Source organism: Megascapheus bottae, chromosome 18, assembly GCF_031878675.1.
Source record: "Megascapheus bottae isolate mThoBot1 chromosome 18, mThoBot2.hap1, whole genome shotgun sequence".
Lineage (NCBI taxonomy): Eukaryota > Metazoa > Chordata > Mammalia > Rodentia > Geomyidae > Megascapheus > Megascapheus bottae.
In genome coordinates, this window is record NC_143526.1 from 10,563,919 (window position 1) to 10,589,675 (window position 25,757).

The 25,757-nt window shown below is 43.8% G+C and overlaps 1 protein-coding gene across 2 annotated transcripts in view; it reads left to right on the top strand.

The window, feature by feature from the left end:
- Ninl (ninein like) overlaps nt 1-25,757 on the top strand; it is a 90,370-nt gene that overhangs the window by 59,515 nt on the left and 5,098 nt on the right. For both annotated transcript variants that reach the window (XM_090351896.1, XM_090351897.1), the window contains exons 17-23: nt 112-419; nt 4,465-5,544; nt 11,537-11,641; nt 12,748-12,817; nt 22,550-22,708; nt 23,805-23,918; nt 24,897-25,067. In XM_090351896.1, the coding sequence (XP_090208022.1) occupies nt 112-419; nt 4,465-5,544; nt 11,537-11,641; nt 12,748-12,817; nt 22,550-22,708; nt 23,805-23,918; nt 24,897-25,067 (2,007 nt within the window). The remainder of the gene's footprint in view (nt 1-111; nt 420-4,464; nt 5,545-11,536; nt 11,642-12,747; nt 12,818-22,549; nt 22,709-23,804; nt 23,919-24,896; nt 25,068-25,757) is intronic.

Sequence of the window (25,757 nt, forward strand, 5' to 3'; positions counted from 1 at the left end):
CTCTACCACAAGGCTAACCTCTTGGCCCTAGCATCATATTTCTATGTTGCTTGTTAGACTAGGTCATTGTTAGGACTTCATGATTAGTATTGTTCATGTGTCTCTCTTTAGGTAAATTACTACGAGAGGGAAATCGAGGTTATGAAGAAGAACCTTGAGAAGGAGAAAAGGGAGATGAAGCAGGCTCACCAGGTTGAGGTCAGCATACTAGAGGACCAGAAAACAGACCTGGAAGCTCTGTACACAAAGTCACAGGAGGTCATCCTGGGTCTGCAGGAGCAGCTTCAAGACAAAGTGCACAATCCAGAGCCTGGGAAGGCTGGGCTGGCCCACTGCTGTGCACAGGAGTTGTGCGGCCTGGCTCGGCGCCTGGAGGAGGAGATGCACATGCGGCATGAGAACCAGCTGCAGCAGATAAGGTCAGCTGCTACCACTCAGCATATACCAGGGCTGCTCAGTAAGAAACAAATTTGACATTAGATTTGGTTAAACTGTTCAAAATTGCAGTGCTTTACCAGAGAGGAAGAGGTAGATTTTTTTTTAATTAAAGAATTTATGATTTTTACATCATATTTTAAATGACATGTTTAACAAACAAGTGTTCAAGAAGGGAATCTAATACAATCACTGGCACTTAGTTTTTAGAACATAATCAAAATTAGGCTGAGGGTTTGTATGTCGTAGATACATAATAATCTATGTAATAAAACATTATGCCTATAGAGTCATAGGTTTTTATGTCTATGTAGTTGTGTTTATATTTCCAATACCATGTCCATAGCTTTGGGTATGCAGATATTGAGTCCTCACTCTTGTACTGTTTGGATCTAATAGCCACATATTAAGGATACCATGCGCCTTCTGTTCCTTTGGTCTTGACTTGTCTCACTCAACATGATTTGCTCTAGATTCATCCACTTCCCTGCAAATGCCATTATTTTATCTTGTCTGTTGGCTATGTAGAATTCCATTTTGTGTGTGTGTGTGTGTGTAATATATATATATATATATATATATATATATATACACATCACATTTTCTGTATCCATACATCTACAGTAGGGCATCTGGATTGTTTCCATGGCCTGGCTATTGTGAATAGTGCAGAGATAAACATAGCTGAGCAGGTGTCCTTATCATATCCTGGGTTATGATGTTCAGGGTAGATGCCCAGAAGTGGTAAAGGGGTGGGTTTTTTTAGGGCAGGTGACTGAAGGATAGAAGAACATATATATATATATATATTTTCACTCCATACTTTATTTGTGAAGGTGATATACAGAGGGATTACAGTTACATAAATAAGGTAGTGAGTACATTTCTTTTTCTTTTTTGTTTTTGTTTTGGTTGGTCATAGGACTTGAGTTCTGGGCCTGCGCATTGTCCCTGAGTTCTTCAACTCAAGGCTGCCACCCTATCCCTTGAACCACAGTACCACTTCCAGTTTTCTGGTGATTAATTGGAGCTAAGTCTCACGGACTTTTTAGTGCCTAGGCTGGCTTTGAATCACGATCCTCAGATCTCAGCCTCCTGAGTAGCTAGGGTTACAGGCGTGAGCCACTGCACTGGCTGTGCATTTTTTTTTGAATCATGTTACCCATTCCTTCATTTTCTCCCTCCCCTTCCAATTTTTCTTTAACTTTAAAAAAAAAAGCTAAATAGAGCTTGGACAATAATGCAGTTTGCTGTGTAGAAACTGTTGGACTTTTTGTTATTCTTGTTTTGGTAGTGATAGTTTGACCTCAGGGGTTGTGCTCTACCACTTGAACCAGGCTCCCAACCCTTTTCACCTCATTTATCATTCAGCTGGGGTCTGGCACTTTTTACTAGGGCCAGCCTCATACCATGAACCTCCTGCCTCTTCTTCCTTTGTGGCTAAAATGACAGGCTTATATCACCATGCTTGAGTTGTAAGGGTTTTTTGGGGGGGGGGGGCGGAGGGGGTTGGTGTTTTGGGACTTGAACTCAGGGCCTGGGCACTATCCCTGAGCTTCTTTTGCTCAAGGCTAGTTAGCTCTACTACTTGAACCACAATGCCACTTCTGGATTTTTTTTTTTTTTGTGAGGGAGAGGGGTTAATTTATTGGAGATAAGAGTTTCATGTACCACCATGTCCAACTCTCCTCTGTGTAATTTTTTTTTTTTTTGCCCCAGTCTTGGGGCTTGAACTCTGGTTCTGTCTGCCATCCCTAAGCTTTTTTTTTTCTTTTGCCAGTCCTGGGCCTTGAACTCAGGGCCTGAGCACTGTCTTTGGACTTTCTCAAGGCTAAATCTCTACCACTTGAGCCACAGCACCACTTCTGGCTTTTTTCTATGATTTTATGAGGAATCAAACTCGGGTCTTCGTGTACTTTACCAGTAGGCCAAACTCCCAGCCCGTCCCTGAGCTTTTTTTTTACTCAAGGCTAATATTCTACCACTTAAGCTACAAATTCTATGTAGAATTTGAACTCAGTGTTCTTTCCCTTCTGCCTCAAGCTTGCTTAGCAAGTCAGAGCAACGTGTTCTTCACCATTTAATACCAGGCTTTAGTTTCAGTAGCTCATGGGTTAGCAGATAGGGCATTGGGGAAAATTTAAAAGTCCCTCAAAATAATAATCTGGGTTAGTGAGAGTCTGGAAAATGCCAAAATGTTTGTCTCAAGGAGGAAAAAAGGGTTATTTTGAAAATTTGAGTGTGGTGTTTTATATTTTATCATGTCAGAGTTACCTAAGGAATGCCACCTGTGCCCATTCTGTCCTGTAAGGCCAACTTGGTACAGCCAGTGCCTGGTTACTGTAGATATGGTACTTATTAGCTGGTACTCATTATCCTGTCAAAACTAAGAAGATGGTCCTCCCACTTCCTGACCTGGATCTGGCCTAGATTGAGGAGATGGCTTAGTTGGCACTGTTCTGGGGCAGGTGAGGTTCAGATATTAACATGGAGAGCACATGGTCATGTCGTCTTCATGACAGCAGCAGATCAGTGACCTTCATGGGGAGGGCTAACTCTTGACTTAGATGAGGCAGGCACTGTTCTTCTTGGCCAGAGGAAGTTGGGCATGATCAGGAAATATTCCTTCTGCCCTCTATTCCAAGATTGGAGCTATTCAGATCACTGGGGACTTACACAAACTGGCTATCCCTGCGCTGGAGGACAGAGAAGTCTTGTTTAAGTCAATCTGTGTGTGTGTGTGTGTGTGTGTGTGTGTGTGTGTGTGTGTGTGTAAGCGTAAGCTATTCTTCTTAAACCTAACACTGTGTTATATGGACCTCAGCTGGAGTTGCTTATAGACTTTCACGAGCTGACTCACGAGCTGGCTGAGAGTCCTTTTCAGCATCTGGAGTGTGCCTGGCCTCCCGCCTGAGCTGTCCCCAGCCCTAGAGGCACTAGCCCTTCACTCCTGGGTTGCTACCCAGCTAGGCTCCCAGTTATTTCACTGTGCAAAAGGGTGACACATCCACCAGAAGGATGACTCACCTGCCCTGGCTGCAGTGCACTGCATGCCCTGCCAGACTTGGTGCTTTGTCCAATCCTTGCTTCACTTATCTCCCCCCGCCCCATGCACATAACTTGGCCAGGCTGCTAGTGGTCCCAGCCCAGCAGCTCACAGGATTTTTTTTCTTTAATATATTTTTAATTGTAATTAATAGAAGGGTTACATTACATTCACCAGATAGAAGGTGCATTGCTTCCAAAACATTGCTATCCCTTCTCATGGGTTTGTCCCCATTTCCCTCCCCCCCATCTTGTTTTCCCCCTTCCCTCTCCTATTTTAAATAATCAAATAAACATATATACAATATATCAGATAACAGGGTAAGATACTAGAACAATCTGAAATAACCAAGGGACCAAAAAAGATAAGAACTAACGTAGTACATTAGAACAACTATCACTCATTATATGGCTCTTGTTTCATATCCTGGAGGTCCTTTCATTTAGCCTCATCCTATATGGCCTTATGTATCTAGGTTTTGCTCTATTGTAAATCTCTGCTAGGAGAGTCCAAGGTTTATACTAATTATTACAAATGAGGGGAACCATTGAGCCTATGTTCCTTTGAGTCTGGCTTACTTCACTTAATATGATTAACAGTTAATACTGCCCAATAGCATTGACTGTGATGATGAACATGGGTCCGACCCTTCAATACTGAACACTTGCAGTGTGGTCAGTGGGGCCGAGGAACTAGTCCACTTAATTATAAGCCCCTTACACTTACTATATGTTACAAGTGTTGGCTTTTATGTGTGGAACCTAACCCATGGGATCCTATCCCCTGTAGACTCCACAGAGGGTCTTAGGAGTAGACCCTCCTGGGTCACCCTACCCGACCTAGGCCTAGAGACACAGCAAGGTACAGAATGCCACTGAAGAGAGAGAAGTTAGGTGGTTAGAATAGGAGCTCAGTGGCTTTTCTGAGAAGGGCCTGGGCCTCATCCCGACAGAATTCAGTGTGTGTGACTTATGTTTCCACAGGAGAGAGGCTGGAAATGAGCTGAGTCAGAAGCTGTCATGGCTGGAAGCCCAACATGCTGCCCACTGTGAGAGCCTGTCCCTGCAGCATCAGTGTGAGAAGGACAAGCTGCTGCAGACACATTTGCGCCGAGCTAATGAGCTGGTGGCGCAGCTGGACTTGGAGAAGGGGCGACAGGAAGAGAGAGAAAAGGAGATCCTGGCCCGCTGTCGGAGGCAGCAGCTGAAGCTGCAGGCTGCGATGAGTGAGGAACAGGCACAGATATGCAGATCATTCACGCAGGAGAAGGAAAAGTTGGAGCGTACCTACAGGGACCAAGTAGACAGGCTTGCCTGGGAGGCAGAGATGCTGCGTGCCCTCTTGAAAGATAGAACTGCTACAGTGGGCAGTGAATCAGAAAGGCCATGTAACCCCGCACCCCTGCTTCCAGAGAGTGGGGATCAGCCACTGGTCCCAATGGCCCTCTGTGCTGATAGAGATGTGAAGGTGTCAGTAGGATACTGGCCTAGCCAGGGTAGGGATACACTTGGCCAGCCTTGCATGGTGTATGCCATCCAGAGCCCATCCCCCACCGGGATGTCTAGAGGCCCCTCAGAGGGCCCCAGCCTCCAAGAGAACCATCAGGATCCACTCAGTACTGTCCCTTTGGAGAGGAAGTCACATGTGGAGCCATGTGGGATAAACAAGGGAGCCATCCTAGAAGGGCTAGCACCTTCTGCCAGGGCCTCAGCAAGCTCCATGCAGCCTGACACTGAGGAGCTGCTCTTGGAGAAACAAACTAGCAGTTTGATGAGGGAACCCATCTCCATGGGAGGGCAGGAGGGGTCAGCCAGGGGCAGTAAAGGTGCCCTGGAGACTCATCTCCAGCTTGATGGAGAAGCTGAGAACACAGGGCTCTTGCTGACCTGCCCTAAGCTCCCAGACCCACAGGGGCTTGTGCCAGAGCGACTTGCCACCTTCGAGGAGACAGCGGCTGAAACCCTCTCTGAGAGAGAGAAGAACGATGTGAAAATCAAACTTCTGCAGCTGGAAGATGTTGTTCGGGCCTTGGAGAAAGAAGCAAATTCAAGAGAAAATGACAGGTTTGGCCTACTAAATACCCGACTGATCCTACTGGCCTCTTGCAGGCAAATGTCACCTGGTCCTTCCCCACTGACAAGCACTCTGACTGCCAAGCTTGCTGTCATGTGCACAGTTCTGTCCCTGGGAACCCTAGTACTAAGTAATTAGCATGTGTGTAGAGAAAGGGTGGACCTTTCTGAGGCTGCTTAAGTGGCTCTCGTGTCCCCACTTCTGGTCTCACAAGGACAAGGACTGTGTTCAGAGGTGTCATATTAGTTGTGAGTCACCTGTGAGCTTTCTGCTTGTTGAGTTTGAGAGAGGCTAATGGCTGAGAGGCTGCAGCTTCATCTGTATGTGCCAGCCTCTGTCCTTACAGTGGCCCAACAAGCCCTTGTGCTAGTGGAAGAGCAGAAGCCAAAAGATGCTGTTTGTAGAAAGAGCCTCTGTGCTGGCATGTTCTGGTCTTGCGGACTGGAGACTAGCCGATGGACTCAGTGCCTGCAGGGACTAGAAATGCTGCCACAGCTGCTGTCTTCAGTAGACACCAAGAGGAGGAGGAAAGGAGGTGGTAGGTTTTGATCTTGCCACCAGATAAGGTGCCCAGATGTTCAAAGAGCCAGGGTTGCTGCTTTCCCACCTCCTCTAGGGTGGAACTATGCTCTGTCACAGGTGAGTGACCCACCCTCCTTGGAGGGTTTTTGTACGCTATACAGTATGACTCTGGGCTAGCATGGTGACTACAGAGGTAGCCTATCTTCTGGCTTCTCCTTTGGAAATGGAGATGTTTACAGGCACTTGTATAATTAGGTGAAGCATGTGATATCAGGTAGGCCAGGTCATGGTCCTTGTTGCATCATTTAATCCCATCAGACCCCAGACAGCATGCTGTAGGCTGCAAGAGGTCTCCGTAGGCATAGGGTATTCTCCAAGAGTACGCAAGGTCACAGATGAATGATGGGACTAGAATCCAGTTCAAGGACCATCCCATGCTCATTGTGAATCATGGGAAGGTTTCTTCCTTAGGGGAAAATAGGGCTAAGAATGTGACTGAGGAATAGTGTGCTTGTACTGGAAGAGGCCATAGACCTAAGCACATGGATGCTTAGATCCTGGAATCCTTTTCTGTTGTTCTCTTGAACTCCTCTTAGTCAGAGTGTTACCTCTACTTGGTCCTCAGCCTGAGTTCTGCTGTACTTGTGCCATCTGCCGACCCATCTGCACAACCTGGCATCATAGTCATTGGACATTGTTTTCTGGGCAGCTATTTTGTGCCAGGCTAAGGGTGGGGATTGCAGGAGAAATGATACAGGTGTTTCAAACACTCAGCTGTGTGGGGACTCCTATTGGATGGATGTCCCAGTGTTACTAAATAGAACCTCACCACATTTTAAGGATAAGGTATTCAAAGGCTATACCTCTCGGTAGCTTATGATTTTCAGGAATTCCTGTTTGTAGCCCAAAGGACCATATTAAAATAGTTGATGTGAACTCAAGATAGAGGTTCCCTAAGAGTACTTGAGGGTGAAGGTAGGTTTATGCCTCATAACGAAACAACCAGGCTTCTGTGCCTGCTTCAGATATGAGAATGGCCAGACCCAGGCTACAAGTACTTGGTAAATAGGGAGACAGGGTGAGGTAGACAGATGTTGGCTCTCATGTGAACATGGAGGAATTTCAGAGACAGAAATGCTGGGTCCTGGCCAGGTAACTGAGCTACTTCATGTCAAAAAGTCAGGTGAGGGAAGGGCCGGGAGTTTGGCCTAGTGGTAAAGTGTTTGCCTAGCATACACAAAGACCCAGGCTCCTCAGTACCACATACATAGAAAAAGCCAGAAGTGGTGCTGTGGCTCAAATGGTAGAGCTCTAACCTTGAGGAAAGCCCAAGGACGGTGCTCAGGCCCTGAGTTCAAGCCCCAAGAGTGGCAAAAACAAAAGGTTTGGGGAGGGGGAGAAGACTATTGTGGCTGAGGCCAGAGTGGTGGCTACAGAGGTACAGGGGTTTGAATGCCGTATTGACAGAGGTTGTTCTAAGCAAGTTCCGGGGAAAGAGTATTCGGCATGGGTCAGGCACCATCAGTGGATGCCTAGGGTGCTACCTGCTTAATGGGAGGATCTGTGCTTGAGGATCCTGTGACGCTGCCTCCTACAGAGAGCCACACTGGTGGAGATAGGAAGAGCCTCAAGAGGGAGGGAAACGAAAGGGCTATTGTCTTTGGAGAAAACCTCTCTCTACCTGTAGCAAGAGACCTGTATGCAGAGCCACTGAGGTGCTAGCTCAGATGTGGTTAGGGCTGGGCACAGTGGCTCACCCCTGTAATCCTAACTACTCAGGAGGCTGAGATTTGAGGATCAAGGTTTAAAGCCAGCCCAGAAACAAAAGGACCCGAGACTCTTATCTCCAATTAACTTCTAGAAAAGGGGAAGTGGAGCTTGGCTCAAGGGTAGGGCTGTAGCCTTGAGCTGAAGAGCTTAGGGACAGCGCCCAGGCTGAGTTCAAGCCCCATGACCCACCAAAAAAAAAAAAAAAAAAAAAGACAGGTGATTAGGAGTCTACGGGTGCTCAGTGACTTGGAGATATCCCTTCTGTCCCCTTACTCCTTGCCCAGTATTGTCCCCAATCCTAGCTCCTACCCTAGGCAGGTCTATTCCCAGGACCCTCAAGGGGCCCTTAGCTACAATTCAGGCTTTTAGTCTTTCTAGATAAACATGACTAACCACCTCCCCAGGTCCACCAGAGCCACAGGACCCTAGGCTGAGTGAGGGTCAGACATAGATCTTGAAGGCCATGGTGACATTTGGGACCTTTATCATAGAGAAAGCCAAGTCCAGTGAAAAGGACCCAATCAGTTTGGGCTGTAAATCTGAACTCACAGTATAGAGCTGCAGGAGGATTCTGAGGGTCCAAATGTGTCCATTGTGATTCTATTTTGTTTACATTTTTACTCCTTTTTTCCCTGATTTATTGAAGAAAAATTCAGATACAGTATTTTCTGTTAAATATTGCAGTATATTACTTTTTTTTTTGCCAGTCCTAGGCCTTGAACTCAGGACCTGAGCACTGCCGTTGGGTTTTTCCTTAAGGCTAGTGCTCTACTACTTGAGGAATCGAACCCAGGTCTTCATGCATGTAAGGCAAGCACTCTACCCACTAGGCCAAATTCCTGGCCCCACAGTATATTATTTTATAAGAGCAGAATCCTCTATACATCTAGAATATCTTTACCACTCACAAGAATGTTAACAATAGCTAAGCATTTAGCTTCTCAGGAAGCTGAGATCAGAGGATTCCAGTTTAAACCCAGTCCAGACAGGAAAATCCATGAAACTCTTGTTTCCAGTTAACCAGCAAACAGCCAGAAGCAGGGATGTCGGTCAAGTGGAAGAGTACCAGGTTGAGTGAAAAAACTAAGGGACAGTGCTCATGCCCTGAGATAAATCCCCAGTACCTGCATTTAAAAAAGAAGAATTTTAACATTGATACTCTATAGTCTGTTCCAATGTGTTCTTTATAGATTGTTCCCTGTCCTTGATCCAATCAAGAATTATTCTACAGGGCCGGGAATTTGACCTAGTGGTAGAGTGCTTGCCTAGCATGCATGAAGACCCAGGTTCGATTCCTTGGTATCACATACTTAGAAAAAGCCAGAAGTGGTGCTGAGGCTCAAGTGGTAGAGTTCTAGCCTTGAGAAAAATCCAAGGACAGTGCTCAGGCCCTGAGCTTAAGCCCAGGACTGGAAAAAAAAAAAAAAGAATTATTCTACACACCTAGTGATCATATCTGTAAAATCCTTTAAGCTGAAAGTGTATTAGACTTCTATTTGTGGGGAAGTATCAGCAAATATTGACTTGTTTATCATTGTAAAATGCATATCACTTAAAACGAATTATTTTAACCACTTTTGTGTATTATTCAATGGCATTAAATATTCATAATGACTTATAAGTACCTCCACCACTCACTTTCAAATTTGTTTATTCATCCCAAACAAAAACTGATTCCACCAAGCAATAGCTCTTGTTAGTCTTTTGTTGAGGACTTTGACATGAGTGTTCATAAAGATACAGTGTGTAGAATCTGTTTTTAGCATCATGGTGATGCCGACCTTTCTTCAGTAGTTTAGAAAGCTGAGAGAGGTTGGTGATAATTTTTCTCTAGTAATGCTTGATGGAAGTTGCCAGTGAAACCCTATGTTACTAAGCTCCTTGCTTTCAGTTATTGATTCAATCTGACTAGAGGTCTATTCAGATTTTCTACTTCTTTGTGAATCTATTTTGAGAGATTTTGGGAATCTGGACAACTGCTCTGTGTGTGTGTGTGTGTGTGTGTGTGTGTGCGCGCGCGTGCCTGTGATGCTGTGGAATAGAACACAGGGCCTTGCATGTTCTATCAGTGACCTCTATTCCTAGCCTGGACACTAACATTTTAAGGGAGGGAGGGAGAGAGGGAGAGAGGGAGAGAAGGAGAGGGAAATCTTCCTGCCTTGATGAAGCTGCGTGGCGTCTCTGTTCGTGCTCCGGGGTAAGAAGGCTGGTGCGGGAGGACATTGGGCTCCTTCCTCTCGAAGCTTGGCCTAGTCAGGGTGTGTTTTTCCCCATCCTCCCTAGAGAGGGACGAAGGACCCCTACATTTCCTCATGTGATTAATTCAGGGGAAGCATTTTAGGTGCAGTCACAATTTGCTGACACGGTAGTAATTTTCATCCTGTCACCACTGAGGGCTCACCATTCCTTTTGATATCTGATGCCTGTCCAGTTGGACCTTGTTTTTGCTTTGGAAGGAAATTCCTTTAATGAAATTCTGTTTGGATCAGATTTCCTCAGTTTTTGTTGCTCTGAAAAATGGCTCAATTTTGAAAGACAGTATTCTTTGGAATACAAATCCAGATTAGTAGTTACTGTCCCTACACCCTTTGTATGTGTTTACTCAATACAAGAAATTCCCTTGTTGACTTTGAGCTATTAGCTCATCTATTCCATTCTAATTATATGTTTATATGTTTATTAGTTATCTGTTGCTGCTCTGACAAGTGATCTTAAACCCAGTGGCTTAATATAATGCAGATATATTAATACTATATATTTGGAGGTTAGAAAAGCAGAATAGGTCTCACTTGAAATCCAGGTGCCACTGGGGCTGCATTTCCTTCTGGAAATGCTATAGAGAGAAAAACCCTTTTCTTGCCTCTTCTAGCTTCTAGGGGCTGCCTACTTGTATTTATGGCTTCTCCCATCTGAAAGCCAGCAATAATGGGTCCTTTCTTTCCTTCATCACAGGACTCCAATGCTGAGCCTTCTGCTTCTGTCTTCTACTTTTAAGTATCTTAGTGATTGCAATAGGTCCACACAGAGATCCCAAACAACTTGCCTAGAGAATAAAAGAATAAATTCTTCAGCCATCTCAGTCATTTGTAATGGGGATCTGTAATCTGTCATAAACAATGCTGTTACCCACAGAGAGTCTCTGGTTGTCCAAAGCAAAGGTAGCCCAGGAAAGGTGGGTTTCACTCCTGCCCTCTCCCCTGACAAGTGTCTTTGAATTTCTGTGAGTATCTGCCTAAACTGCTGTTTCCAAGTCATCCCTCAGAGTGTGGGGTGAATGAAACTTTTCCTGAGAATTATGCTGATGGATTTTGGTCTTCTGATTCCTTGTGCATCTTAACTCTGAGCTGTGGTACACTGGGAGGGTAAATATACTTTATTAGCCCTGAAGACTCACCCTAGAACTTGGCATCAGGGAAGAAGTTAGCTGTAAGCACAAAATAAACAAAACCAAATTGCTGAATGTACTGCAGAGCTGTGGCAGGAGTGGAATTCAGAACAAAAAAAAGCTGTGTTTCCTGTAGCTTGGTCTTCGGCACATGTATACCAAAGCATGTGAACCACTGGAGAGGGCATAGGGTCCTTTGCCTGTTACAGGGAGGGGCCTGGAGGCTGGTTTTCAGTGCTTTCACTAGAGAACTGGGATTGGTGATGGCAGTGGTTCTCAATAGGCTTTTTCAATTTTTCACACAGAATCGAGTTTCATAGGCTTTCTGAAGAAAACACTCTATTGCAAACTGACCTGAGAAATATTCAGCAGGAGCTAGAAGCTGCAGAGAACACAAATGGTGCACAGAGGTAAGGGGTGCCTCTGCAGTTCTACCTAGTCTTGTGAAGCTCTGGCCTGTTTGCTGTCTAGGGTGAGCTTACTAGGCTTTGGATTAAAAAGTGGGGGGTATTCAATGATTAGTCTTCATTCCAGGAAGCCCTGTATAGATAGGCTTGATCTGTGAGCAGACATGGCTGGCAAGGGACTCTGGTCTTCCACAGGTTGGCAGCCATCTTTATTCCTATGTCCCTTGGGCTCAAATGTAGAGGCCTAGAGCATGGTGTGAACACTGTCTCATGGTTGACATCCCGTCTACAGGACATGGGTTGTTTCACCTCTATAGAAATGCTTCATGTCACTCTTAGGCTAGAGACAGCAAATGCTATCAAAGGATGCTGGGCCCTCTGGGCCAGACACTGTGGGTATTTTGAGGTCAGCGAGTCAGAGCTGGCTGGGAGTGAGGGTGGTGACAGAACCTGAGCACTAGGCAGGAGTGTTGGGCTGGGGCTTTCTTGGATGAGGGTGGCATGACAAAAAACTGTGCAGGAAAGGGAAAAAATGTGTGTCAGAGGAATGTGGATTTTTTTTCTGTCACTGCTCTCACCTGTTTCTACAAATAGTTGGTCCCCTGTTATTCTGGCTGTGAATTTCAAGATCAGCTCAGATAGAATTGCTGTGTTTAAAGTATAGAATCTGAAGTAGGAGTTAGTGTATTACAAAAACTCCTGCAGACATTGCAGAAGAAAATGGTTTTTCCTGGAGTGTGCTACCAGGTAGGAGCCCTTTGATGACGTACCACAGCTTATAATGTAAGGTATCTGGCTTTTTACAACTCTGAGTATGACTAGTTCCATATTTTCAAAAATTATATGACTGAGGAATTTCATAGAGGATGCATTGTTACAGTACTGTTAGTATATTATCTCTCTGAAAATCTAAACTACTGCACATTCCCAATCTACATGATTTGGGATCATGACAGGCGTTTCCCCCATGTCAGCAGTGGCAACAATGATGTAGAGATGGGTCAGTCTCCTGTCCAAGACAGCGTGGTCACTGTAGGCCAAGTCACGGATAGCACAGAAAGTGATGATCAGGAAGAAAAGTGCTCTTCTTAATTTTGCTTTTTCAACAGGAAAGAAATCGAGGTTTTAAAGAGAGACAAGGAAAAGGCCTGCTTTGAAATGGAAAAGCTGAATACACAGGTCAAGTATTGATAACCTGGCATGAAGCGGGTGCTATTCTTCTCCTCATTATTTTAAAATATAATCGCATTTACAGAAAAGAAGTAGATAATGGTCTGAAAACAAAAAGTAACTTGGCTGAGTTGTGTTTCCTCAACCTTGGAAAGAATATCTGAAGCACAGGGTCCAGAATACTGGGACTCACAGGTAGCATTGGGCTCCTTCTCTCAGTCAGGCTTTACAGTTTTCAAGATTACAAGTGGTAACTGTATAGCATGTTACTCTGTTTGAGCTTCTCTGATGTCTTTTTGTGATTTGAATCAAATTCTGTTTTGTTTGGAACACTTTGGAAGTAATGTGTCCCAACCTAACCTCTTTGGGACACAATAATATTTTTCTATTGCTGGTGATGGTCCCTTTTGATTACTTGGAAGTGTTGGGGTGTTAGCTGGTACTCCCTACAGTCTAATTACTTTTACCTTTGTAATTAATGAGTGGTTTTATGAGATGACTGAGACCTTGCTATTATGTAAATATCCTTGTCTCTTTCTCTTCTCCCTCTATTTGTCTCTCTCCTTTGCCTTTTTCAGTATAAGAGATTGAACCTAGGGCCTTGTACTCGCTAGGCAAGGAGGCGAGTAGGATGTAGCATTGAGGTACATCCCAGCCCAACATCCTTTTTTTTTTTATTATTGTTTTGTTCTTTTTTGGTGGAGTTGGTTATAATTATGGCCGGTTTTCTTCTATAATGATGCAAATGAATCATCTATGTCACTGATTAATTTATACCATGATCTACTTATACTATTATATTACTATTCAGTGAATTAGTTATATTACCATCAATATTTATTGAGATGTTCAAACTGTCTCAGTTTTGGCCAATAAGAGCCTTTCAGAGTGACTTAAGTGTTCCGTGGACACATCCTAATCTTCTTATTTTCAGCACTTTAGAAAGTTGTTTTAGCTGGGCATGGTGGCTCACGCCTATAATCCTAGCTTGAGCTCAGGGCCTGATCACTGTCCTTGGCTTTTCTCAAAGCTAGAGCTCTACCATTTGAGCCACAGTACCACTGCAGGGCTTTTTTTTTTTTTAATGTATGTGGTACCAAGAAACTGAACCCTGGTCTTGGTGCATACTAGGCAAGCACTCTATCACTAGGCCAAAATCCTGGCCCTGTGAGACCATTATCTCCAATTAACCTCTAGAAAACTGGAAGTGGTACTGTGGCTTCAGGGGTAGGGTGGTAGCCTTGAGCTAAAGAACTCAGGGACAGCGGCCCAGGCCGAGTTCAAGCCCCACGACTGACAAAAAAAAATAATAAAAATAAAAAAATTTGTTTTGGAGTATTGGAATTTGAACTCAGAGCCATATGCTTGCTAGGCAGTCACATTGTTCTTTATCCATGCCTCCAGTTTTTGAGTGCTTCTTCCTGCCAGCTTAAGATGTTCCAGGTTCCCTTGATTTTTTTTTTTCCCTTGCCCCAACCCGGATGCTATTCCTGGAGTCCCAGCCATTTCTCCAAGAACTGTGGGGTATTTGTACCATAGAATGGCCTTTGGAGACCAAGGTTTGGTCACTTGATGTGCCTAGTGCTCCTTAGCGTATAGCTTCTAGATGCTCTTTTGCTGTCATCTCCCTCGCCCCCCCCCAAAAAAAATATGCTCTTAATGGATATAGGAAGGAAACTTGTGTATGTTGCAAACATCAACACATTCATTTTGTTTCAAGTTTATTTATTTAAATATTTCTCAGTAAGAATTCAAACCCATATCTGCAGGTGCCACCTTGTATCACAGGAATAATTGTTTGTTTTGGTTTTTTTTCCTCTGTGTTCTCAACTTCTTTAACAATGTGGTCTGGTTTCCATCATCAGTCTTGCTTACTGCTTATTGTTTGACCATTGACCCCATGCCCTGTATACAAATGTCCTTCTCATTCAGGTGGCACTTTTACTCACTCAGCTGTCCCTTTGCTCCTATGTGCTAATGTCATCTGTAATTGGTCCCATTTAATAGCTTTTGGACTGAATTAGTAAGGATCAGGGACATGAACTAGATTGTGCTATCCTTGTTGCTTTGTTGCTTTTCTTTTTACAGTAATTTTTAAATTAAACAATTTAATTGATATAAAAAATAAATTAATGCATATTGATGAGGCACCATTTAATATTTTGATACATGTATATATTACATAAAGTTTAAGTCAGGGTATATTATTGTTATCCATAACCTACTATGTAATAGTATACTAGAATTTTTTATTCCATTATTCTTTTTTAATTAAAAGTATTATATTGATAATTATATGTTTACATACAAGTTGTAAGAAATATAGATTAATATGTACTTGGTTAGGTTTCTTCCATTAGTGTAATTTTGCTAACATGAGTCTCTGCTTTAATACCAGGATTTTATCATAGAAACATAATTGGTGGTAATTTCTTTAAAAATGAACATTGGTATTATAATTTTTTTGCAGGAATGGCCTTGAACTCAGGGCCTGAACACTGTCCTTGGGCTATCGTCAAGGCTAGTGCTCTAGTGCTTGAGCCACAGCACCATTTCCAGCTTTTTCTATGTATGTGGTACCAAGGAATTGAATCCAGGTCTTTGTGTATGCTGGCCAAGCACTTTACCACTAGGCCAAACTCCTGACCCTGGTATTATATATTCATTAATAGTTAAGGCTTGCCAGGTACTGGTGGCTTACACCTGTAACTGTAGCTACTCAGGAGGCTGAGATCTGAAGGATCATGATTTGAAGCCATCCTATGTAGAAAGATTGGTGAAGCTGGGCTCCAGTGGCTCATGCCTGTAATCCTAGCTTCTTAGGAGGCTGAGATCTGAGGATTGTGGTTCAAAGCCAGCCTGGTCACTAAAGTCCTTGAGAGTCTTATCTCCACTTAACCACCAGAAAACCAGAAGTGGCACTGTGGCCTAAGTGATAGAGCTCCAGCCTTGAGCTGATGAGCTCAGGAATGGCACCCAGTCCCAGAGTTCAAGCCTCTGGACCAACAACAACAACAAAGAAATTTGTGCAACTTGGTCACAGACAGGAGGCTTTTGCCAATAGCCAAAGTTGAACTGGAGGCATGGTTGAAGTGGTAGAGGGCCAGCCATAAGAAAAATTAGCCAGGAGTTTATGAGTCCCTGAGTTCACACCCAGTACCCAGTACCTAGTGTTTGCACTTTTACTGCAAGCCATTCTTCCAGTCCTGACTTTTGCTCATTATTTTTGACATAGGACTGTACTTCCTGGCATGAATCTTGGAGGAGTGTTCCATTTTGGTAGGCTTCTCAGAAGCTAGGATAACAGACATGGGCCACCAAGTCTAGCCTTTTGCTAGAAGGGATCTCACAAACTATTTTCTCCTGCCCAGGCTGGCCTTAAACGAAATCCCAAAATTGTAAGTTGCTAAAGTTACAGGCCTAAGCTACTAACACTCAGAAAAAAGTTTTACTATTGATAACTTACTATGGTATTTTTAACTTTTTGACAAAAGAAAGTAGGTTCATATTTTTGTGTATTTTGTATAAAAAGCAATAAGAATTAATGATGGTCTAGGTAGTTCTTAGTAGTAAGCCCTGTTTTATTTTTACATAATATAAATTATGTTTCTTTTCAGAGCTGCATTAAGACTAGTAGTTAGACAATGCTACCAAATAACCATACAAATCCTGAAAGCAGCACAGGGGAATAATCTTCATAGGACAACTTGAAATCTTCATAGTTTCAACTTGAAACTCAAGTTGAAGCTGCTTTCTTTGGATATTTTTCCATTCCAGTGTGAAGTAGGTAGTTTCATTAGTGCTTGAACTCAAGGCCTGCATGCTGTCCATGAGCTTTTTTATTTTTTCTAGTCATGGGGCTTGAACTCAGGGACTGGGCACTGCCTCTGTTTTGCTCAAAGCTAGAGCCCTCCCACTGAGTCACAGCTCCACTTCCTGTTTTTAAGTGGTTAATTGGAAATAAGAATCTCATGGTCGGCCGGGAATTTGGCCTAGTGGTTAAAGTGCTTGCCTAGCATGCACGAATACCCGGGTTCAATTCCTTGGTACCACATATATAGAAAAAGCCGGAAGTGGTGCTGAGGCTCAAGTGGTAGAGTTCTAGCCTTGAGAAAGTCCAAGGACAGTGCTCAGGCCCTAAGCTCAAGCCTAGGACTGGCAAAAAAAAAAAAAAAAAAAAAAGAATCTCATAGTCTTTCTTGCCCAGGCTGGCTTTTAACCTCAGATCTCAGCCTCCCAGCCTCTGAGCAGCTGCGATTACAGTCATGAACTGCTGGCACCTGGCTCTTCATCATGTTCTTATGTGAAGTTAGACAGTATTTGCTTATGACCAGTGGGGTGATCCTCGATATTATTACAGCAGTTCTGTTTTTCAACATTGTGGGTTTCTGTGTTGAAGTCACTTCCTCATTCTGCTTGGCAGCCTAGAGCCACCCTTGGCTCCCCAGCAGAGTCTCACTTTTAGCCATTCAGACATGGCTCCCTGGAATCCTAACCTCCTCCTCTTATAAAGAATTTAATCAGATTGGATTCTGCTACACTCAGATGTGTGCCTTGTTTAGATCAGTTATTCTTTAAAGACCCTGTCTGCAAATACAGTTCCATGCTAAAATGCTGGTAGTTAAGATTTCAAGATCCAAACCCCAAAGAGGATACAGTTCAGCCCTTCACAAATACCACAGCCAAGACAGTGACATCAATACAATCGGTAGATCATATTTAAATCTCCCTAGTTTCATGTGACATCAATACAATCGGTAGATCATATTAAATCTCCCTAGTTTTATGTGTACTCAGTGTGTTGGGTTCTATACAGGTTTTTTTTTTTTTTCAGCAGTCCTAGGGCTTGAACTCAGGGCCTGAGCACTGTACTTAGGCTTTCTTAAGGCTAGAGCTGTACCACTTGAGCCACAGCACCACTCCTGCCTTTTTTGTTTTTGTTTTTTTTTTGCCAGTCCTGGGCTTGAGCTCAGGGCCTGAGCACTGTCCTTGGACTTTCTCAAGGCTAGAGCTCTACCACTTGAGCCTCAGCACCACTTCCGGCTTTTTTCTATGTATGTGGTACTGAGGAATCGAACCCGGGTCTTCGTGCATGCTAGGCAAGCACTCTACCACTAGGCCAAACTCCCGGCCCAGTTCTGCCTTTTTCTATGTATGTGATACTGAGAAATCAAACCCGGGTCTTCATGCATGCTAGGCAAGCACTCTACCACTTGGCCAAACTCCCAGCCCAGGTTCTATAGAGTTTTATTAGCTGAACAGGTTCCTGTATCTACTGCCTCCATCAAGATACTGGAATTTCTATATACAGGCATTTCTGTTGGTGTCCTAAATAATCATACCAATCTTCCTACACACCCATCCCCTGAACATCATTGAGCTGCCCTCCATTTCTAAAATCTGATGTTTAAAATGTTATATAAGTGGAATGACACAAAGTATGATTTTTGGAACAACTCCCAACATAACACAGCATAATTCCCTAGAAGTCATCCAAGTGTATACAAAAAATATTATCTCTTCATTGCTGAGTAGCTTCCTGTGATATGAATGGGCTCAGTTGTCTTAACATTCACCTTTTTAAGGACATCTGTGCTGATTCTAGGTTTAGCCTATTCAGATACGGCTGCTCTGAACATTACCACATAAGTTTTTATGTGAACATAAAAACTTGATCTCAATGCTGGATGCCGTTGGCTCACATCTGTAATCCTAGCTACTCAGGAGGCTGAGATATGAGAAATGTGGCGCAAAGTCAGACTGAGCAGGGAAGTCCCTGAGACTCTTATCTCCAATTAGCCATCAGAAAACTGAAAATGGCTTTGTGGCTCAAAACAGTAGAGTGCTAGCCTTGAGCAAAAAAAAAGCTCAGAGACAGTGCCCAGGCCAAAGTACTAGCCCCAGGACTAACAAAAACAAATTTAAAAAACTACCATCATTCCCCTAGGATAAATGCCTGAGACTCTAATATCTGACTTGTGTGATAATGATTACATATTTAGTTTTATGAAAAATTCTCAGGGCCGGGAGTGTGGCCTACTAGTAGAGTGCTTACCTAGCATGTATGAAGCCCTGGGTTCAATTCCTCAGTACTACATACACAGAAAAAGCCAGAAGTGGTGCTCTGGCTGAAGTGGTAGATGACTAGCCTTGAGAAAGCCCAATGACAGTGCTCAGGCCCTGAATTCAAACCCCAGGACTGGCCAAAATTATAATAATAATTCCCAGGCTACTTCTCAGCATGGTACATTTTAGATCCCAGCAACTGTGCAGGAGCTGGCTTCTCCACAACCTTGTGGCATTAAGACAGGAAGGCTAGAGGAGTACAGTTGGGTGCTACCCCCTGCACTGGACAGGATCTGGTAGAAGTATTTTCACTGAGGGAAGGAGAAAAACTTTGAATGTGTTTCAAATTGCTTAGTGCCTTAATTTGGTTAGGATGCCATAAAAAATACTATACACCAAGACTGGAGGCTGGAAATACTGTTTGGCTTGGTTTCTGGTGAAGGCCTTCTTAGCTTGCCATTAGCTTCTCATTGTCCTCATATGTGATGGAGAGCATCATAATGTACTAGTTCTATTGCAATCTCACATCCAGGAAACATTTACTATAATTATCTCTTGAAAGCCCCATTTCCAAACATAATTACACTGAGTGGCAGGGTGTAGTCCACAGCAGTAAATTCCATGCTTTTTGTTGAAAGCCTGGGGCAGGGGAATTTTCTCTGATTCTTTTCTTCGAGGAGAACTTGATGAGGCAGGGATATTGGGGACCCTGCACATGAAGTGGACCTACTTTATGGGACCTAGCACTGTAACTCTCAAGCTACCCTGGCCTCTGGCATTTTTCTTTTCCATTCAACTTTATCTAATGTTTTTTTGGCCACAGCCTTCTGCCTCTGGCATATTATGATTTTCTCATTTCCTATCTCTCTAGTTTTCAGGCATTGGTTTGCTCTGTGACCTTGGCTCTCTAATGGATCTAAGAAGAGTTGAGGATTTTGCTTATTCAGATTTTCCTTCATTGGGAGGTTGGGAGGGATGATTTCTAGGCTCTTGTCATGCTTGAAACCAGAAATTGTAGAGACATGCTCCTGCCTAGGTGACATTCTCTAGTGCCTGGACAGAAAAATATGTTGAAGAGAGAGCTAGGCACCTGTGGGTCATACCTGTAATCTAGCTACTGAGAAGGGACCATAGTGTGAAGCCAACCCAGAGAGGAGAGTCCATGGGTCTGTGATCTCCAGTTAACCACCAAAAAGCTAGAAATGGAGATGTGGCTCTAATGCTATAGCCTTGAGTGAAAAAGTTAAGAGACAACACCAGACGCTAAGTTCAAGTCCTAGTACTGGCACATATGTGTGCACACACATACACTGCAAAGACAAAGGCCATGTATAGAACATTCCAGATTCAAGGAGGCTAACTCAGCATGACTGAAAGGGTATCACTGGACCAGCTGATAAAAAAAAATGCATGTGTGATATCAAGATTTTGTTGTGCAAGAGTATACCCATTCTCAGAAGCACACAGCAGGGCTGGGGTAGAAGAAGCATTGTCTGTGCCTGTGTGTGACCTCTGCATGTGTGTAGACACATAGAAGGTACTGTTGTGAATCCTTATAATGATCTATTCTTGCAACCATTCTATTAGTTTGGAATTGTTTCCAAAGATTTTTTTTTTTTTTTTTTTTGCTAGTCTTGGGCTTGAGCTCAGGGCCTGAGCACTGTCCTTGGACTTTCTCAAGGCTAGAGCTCTACCACTTAGCCTCAGCACCACTTCTGGCTTTTTTCTATGTATGTGGTACTGAGGAATCGAACCCGGGTCTTCATGCATGCTAGGCAAGCACTCTACCACTAGGCCAAACTCCCAGCCCCTGTTGCCAAAGATTTTAAATACTAAAGATGAATAGAAGAAAATGGACTAGTCTGCTTAGCTCAGGGGCTAAAGGAGTACTTTGTTGCTACTCAAAAGTCACAGTGATATGTTTATTGATAGAGAAAAACAAGTGTTTATTCATTGATTGGTTGGTTGATTGATTGATTGATTGTCAGATATGGGACTTGAACTCAGACCATGGGCTTTGTCCCTAAGATCTTCAGCTCAAGGCTAGTGCTCTGTCACTATGAAACAGAGCTTCACTTTCAGTTTTCTGGTGGTTAATTGGACATAAGAGGCACACCAAAAAAAAAGTTTCACAGACTTTCGTGTCTGGGATGGCTTTGAACTGAGATTCTCAAAGCTCAGCCTCCTGAGTAGCTAGGATTACAGGTGTGAGCCACCAGTGCCTAGCTCTTAGAAAAAAATAATTTTTTAAAAATTGTCACCATTGGGCGGGGAGTTTGGCCTAGTGGTAGAGTGCTTGTCTAGCATGCACGAAGACCTGGGTTCAATTCCTAGGTACCATATACATAGAAAAAAGCCAGAAATAGTGCTGAGGCTCAAGTGGTAGAGCTCTAGCCTTGAGAAAGTCCAAGAACAGTGCTCAGGCCCTGAGCTCAAGCCCAGGTCTGGAGTTTGGCCTAGTGGTTGAGTGCTTGCCTAACATGCATGAAGACCTGGGTTCCATTCCTTGGTAATACATATGTAGAAAACCCAGAAGTGGTGCTGTGACTCAAGTGGCAGAGTGCTAGCCTTGAGGAAAAAGCCCAAGGACATGCTTAGGCCCTAAGCAAAAAAAAAAAAAAAAAAAATGTCACTATAGCTGGGCACAGTGGCTCATGCCTATGATCCTAAATACTCAGGAGGCTAAGATATGTGGATCTCAGTTCAAAGCCAGACTGGGTACTAAAAGACTGTGAGGCTCTCCAGTTAACCACTAGAAGACTGGAAGTGGCTCTGTAGCTCAGGGGTAGGGCTGTAGCCTTGAGCTGAAGAGCTCACGGACAGCACCCAGGCCCAGAGTAGGAGGAAATGGAAGAGAAAGAAGAGGAGAAGATGATAGGGTTACTTTACTGGCCAGAGCTGCCGGGCTTATAGTAGAAACATCTCTACCCTCAGGCCTGAGATTATAGGGAAGGAATAAGATGTGATTAATTTTCAGGGCAGAGCTTCAGAACAGTGTAGAGACTTGCTAACCCTGCATGAAGCCAAATTGAGACAGCTTCAAGTTTCATTATATGCTTAAAAACCCACAAAACTCTTGTCAAGTTCTGGGCAGTGGTATGTACGGCTAGAATTTGCATGGGGGGAAAACTGTAAGGCCACCTTATTAGCTTTCATTTGTGCAACTGATGTCTTCCCCTGTCCCTCCCTGAGAAAGTGGATGTTAAAAAAAAAAGAAAAAAAAAAAGGCTAAAGACACACTTTGGAGACACAAAGCCCCAACTCAGTGCTGGGTTTGTATGTTCAAGATAGAGCAGGGGACATTTTGAGGAGATTCTCATGCTTCAGTTTTAATGAGGCTCAAATTTTAAAAAAATTGTTAAAATCCCTTAGAAATAACTACAGAGGACCAGAGACCTGGAAGGTCTCTAGACCATTGTCTTGTGTGTCTTTTAAGTAACAGAGCAGGGGTCTGATCTTCATCTTCCATCCTTGTAAGAAGTCAAGGGCCTCCATTTACTTGATACTAGTATCTCTTCCTATCCCCATCTGTGACAACCCAATTTGTCCCTACAAGTTGCCAAATGCTCCCGGGAGAACAAAGTTGTGCCTGATTGTGAACCACTGGAATACTCTCAGTAGAACTGTTGTTTTAAAAGCATATTAAAATCAATGATTTTACCCTTTTTACTGTAGATCCAGAACTACAAAGATGAACTATCACAACTCAACTGCAGGGTCCTTCAGCTGGAAGGGGATACTTCTACCCACCAGGCCCAGAAGGAGAAGCATCATGTTGCCATTCAACTGTTAATGCAGAGGCTGGAGGAGGCTGGCCTAAGGGATGAGCAGCAGGTGGGGAAGCCCTGAAGGGAAGCTGGGTGTGGGACCAAGGCATTTGAGACACAAATGCCTGCAGGTCAAGAAAAACCCTCTGGTCTTAGGAGGTGGGCGACCCTAGCCCTGAGGAGAAGGACTTCTGGAGTCTAGGGAAGTGGATGTACCTTTGCAGCTTGGGCATATCTCTAAGATTTAGAAAAAGCAGCAGCGTGAAGTTAAGTATAGATGATAGAATAGTAAATCAGTACAATGTCCATATACTTTGACTTCATAATTTTGTTTAGGGGAGTTGCATCCAAGATTGTTGCAGTGTTATTTATTTATTTGTTTTTTTTGTCAGTAATAGGGTTTTAACTCAGAGTCTGGGTGCTGTCTTTGAGCTTTTTCACTCAAGGCTAATGCTCTATCCCTTTGAGCCATAGCTCCACTTCTGATTTTCTGGTAGTTAATTGGAGATAAGAGTAATGGAGGGCTGGGAATATGGCTTAGTAGTAGAGTGCTTGCTTAGTATGTATGCAGCCCTCAGTTGGAGTCCTTAGTTCCATATAAGTAGAAAAGGCCAGAAATGGTGCTGTGGTTCAAGTGACAGAGTGCTAGCCTTGAGCAAAAGAAGCTCAGGGATGGTGTCCAGGCCCTGAGTTCAAGCCCCAGGCCTGGCAAAAAGAAAAAAGTCTCATGGACTTCCCTCACTGGGCTGGCTTCAAACTGTGATCCTCAGATCTCAGCCTCCTGAGTAGCTGGGATTACAGATGTGAGCCAGCAGCACCCAGCTGTGAGGCTATTTATAATAGCCCAATAGAACTTGAATCCATTTGCATCATCAACATATAAGGGGAATGAGTACATTAGAGTATAATCGTTAAGAACCTAGTTCTCAACACCGCGTCACTGTCCACAAAAGCAGTGCATAGCATATTTATGTATCATGTTGGCTTCTTGACACACATGCTCTGTGCAGAGAGGAGCATGGAATCATGACAATATGTCAGGCATGGGCACCGGGCTGCTAAAGGGTTTATATTTCTCAGTTTCCTCTCTGAAGTTTCTGTATTCGATGTATTGGGCTATTAAGATGTTTCTTAGACCTGAGAAATTGATATTTTAAACACAGGGCAACCAAATCCAAAAACTTGAAGTTGAACTTGAACACATGAATCAGGAATGTCAGAAGCTGAGGCTGTCACAATCACAACTGAAGGAAAGCCTTGAAGAAACTCAAGACCAGGTGGGTAGCATGTAATGGCTGCAGCCCTTAGTCCAGTCCCAGCCCCGGTGGAGTGTCAATGATATGCTGACAGCATCACTGTGCTTAGGCAGCCCAGAGAGGTTATTGGGCTAGTGGGAGGTCACACAGCTTGTCAGGTACTAACGAGTCTCAAGTGTCTTCCTTTTCTCTTGGCCATGGGGTCACAATCACATGTTCCTCAGAAGGAACTTCTGATAGAGTTGTGACTCCTCCTGACTATGAAGTCTAAGAGGTGAATCGGATTGAAGTAGTCAGTTCTTCAGGTGCCAAGGAAATTCTGTGTATTTTACATGAAAACTCCAAAGTCAGATTGATTTAAATTGTGTTTAGATCTTCTCATTACTTAATAAAAGTAGTTGGGTCTCTCAGCTCTGGGGCTCCTTTCTATGGAGAATCTGTACTCTAGTTTTGCTTTCAGTAAATTTGCTGCTTCACTATACAAAACAAAACAAAAGCAAAAAGCTATTGGCTCAATTATGCATAATTTAGTAACAGTGTGTACTCATAACACCAATGGGCTCTGAGCACCTCACTCTGGTTGGGGACCCAGAAGTTGTAGTAATCATACTGTGGAACCAAGGACATAGCTTCATCTTAGAAGTATGAAGGCCCTACAGAAAAGGAAATGACCACATGCAGCTTACATATCGGGTCCTGTGAAGCAATCTGGGAGGGACAGAATCTGATCATTCTGTAGATCTCACGGGAAGCCCCTGCACTGTTGTTCTAAGGTTGACAGACTAAGCCTGTCTGCTTCTGTCATGTGGAGATGCTCTGAGAGGAGCTGGGCTCTCCATCACTGGGTATTGCTGTACCTTCAGGATCACTATACCACCGAGGAGGGACTGGGCTCTAATGCCCTGATAGTGTGGGTGGCTTTAAGCTGAGTATAGCTCACTGTGCTTCACTGGGTCTCCTCATGACTTCTCCCAAAACTGTTGTCCATGTGATGTGCAGTTGTACAGTGCTCACCTGAGGCTAGAGGCAACACACGGCCAACATGAGCAGAAGGTCCAACGTCTACAGGAGCAGATGAGCCACCTGGTGCCTGGGGCCCGTGTGACAGAGCTGCAGCACCTGCTCAGCCTCCAGAAGGAGGAGGCTGGGAGAAAATTGGATGCGCAACGGGTGAGTGGGTTGATTCAGGCCAGTTGTGTAAACAGGGGGCCCTGAGGCGTGCTGGCAGAATGGGAGAGTTGGAGGATCATAGTCCTTGAGACAAAGGATGAGGAGGGATAAGGAGAGGTTAGTCTCAGAGTAGCACATAGAACCAGCTGATCCCTGAGGCCCCTCAGCTCAGAGGTTCCCCATGACCTGGTCTGACTTATTAGAGCACCCCAAGGTGGAGAAACATTCGTACACAACACAGTTAGGGAGACTTGCTTTGTGTGAGTTGTTGCAGATTAAAATCCCAGGTCAGTTCTTTGAGGACAAAGCAGGCCACTTTAAGGCTGTGACAGACATTTTTAAACTGCACATGGCACATATAACCACATTTCTAAACTTATCTATGCCTCCCACATACCTCGGATTAAGTTTTTAACAAAAGAAAGATCACTCATGTCACACTCAGATTTGGGCATTTTAGTCAAGTTCTACTTTATTATAAGTAATTCCTGGAAGGAGTCTTTGTAAAAGACATAACAAGGTTTACTTTTTTTTTTTTTTTTGGCCAGTCCTGTGCTTAAACTCAAGGCCTGAGCACTGTCCTTGGATTTTTCTCAAGGCTAGTGCTCTACCACTGGAGCCACAGCACCACTTCTGGCTTTTTTTTCCTATGCATGTGGTACTGAGGAATTGAACCTGGGTCCTCGTGCA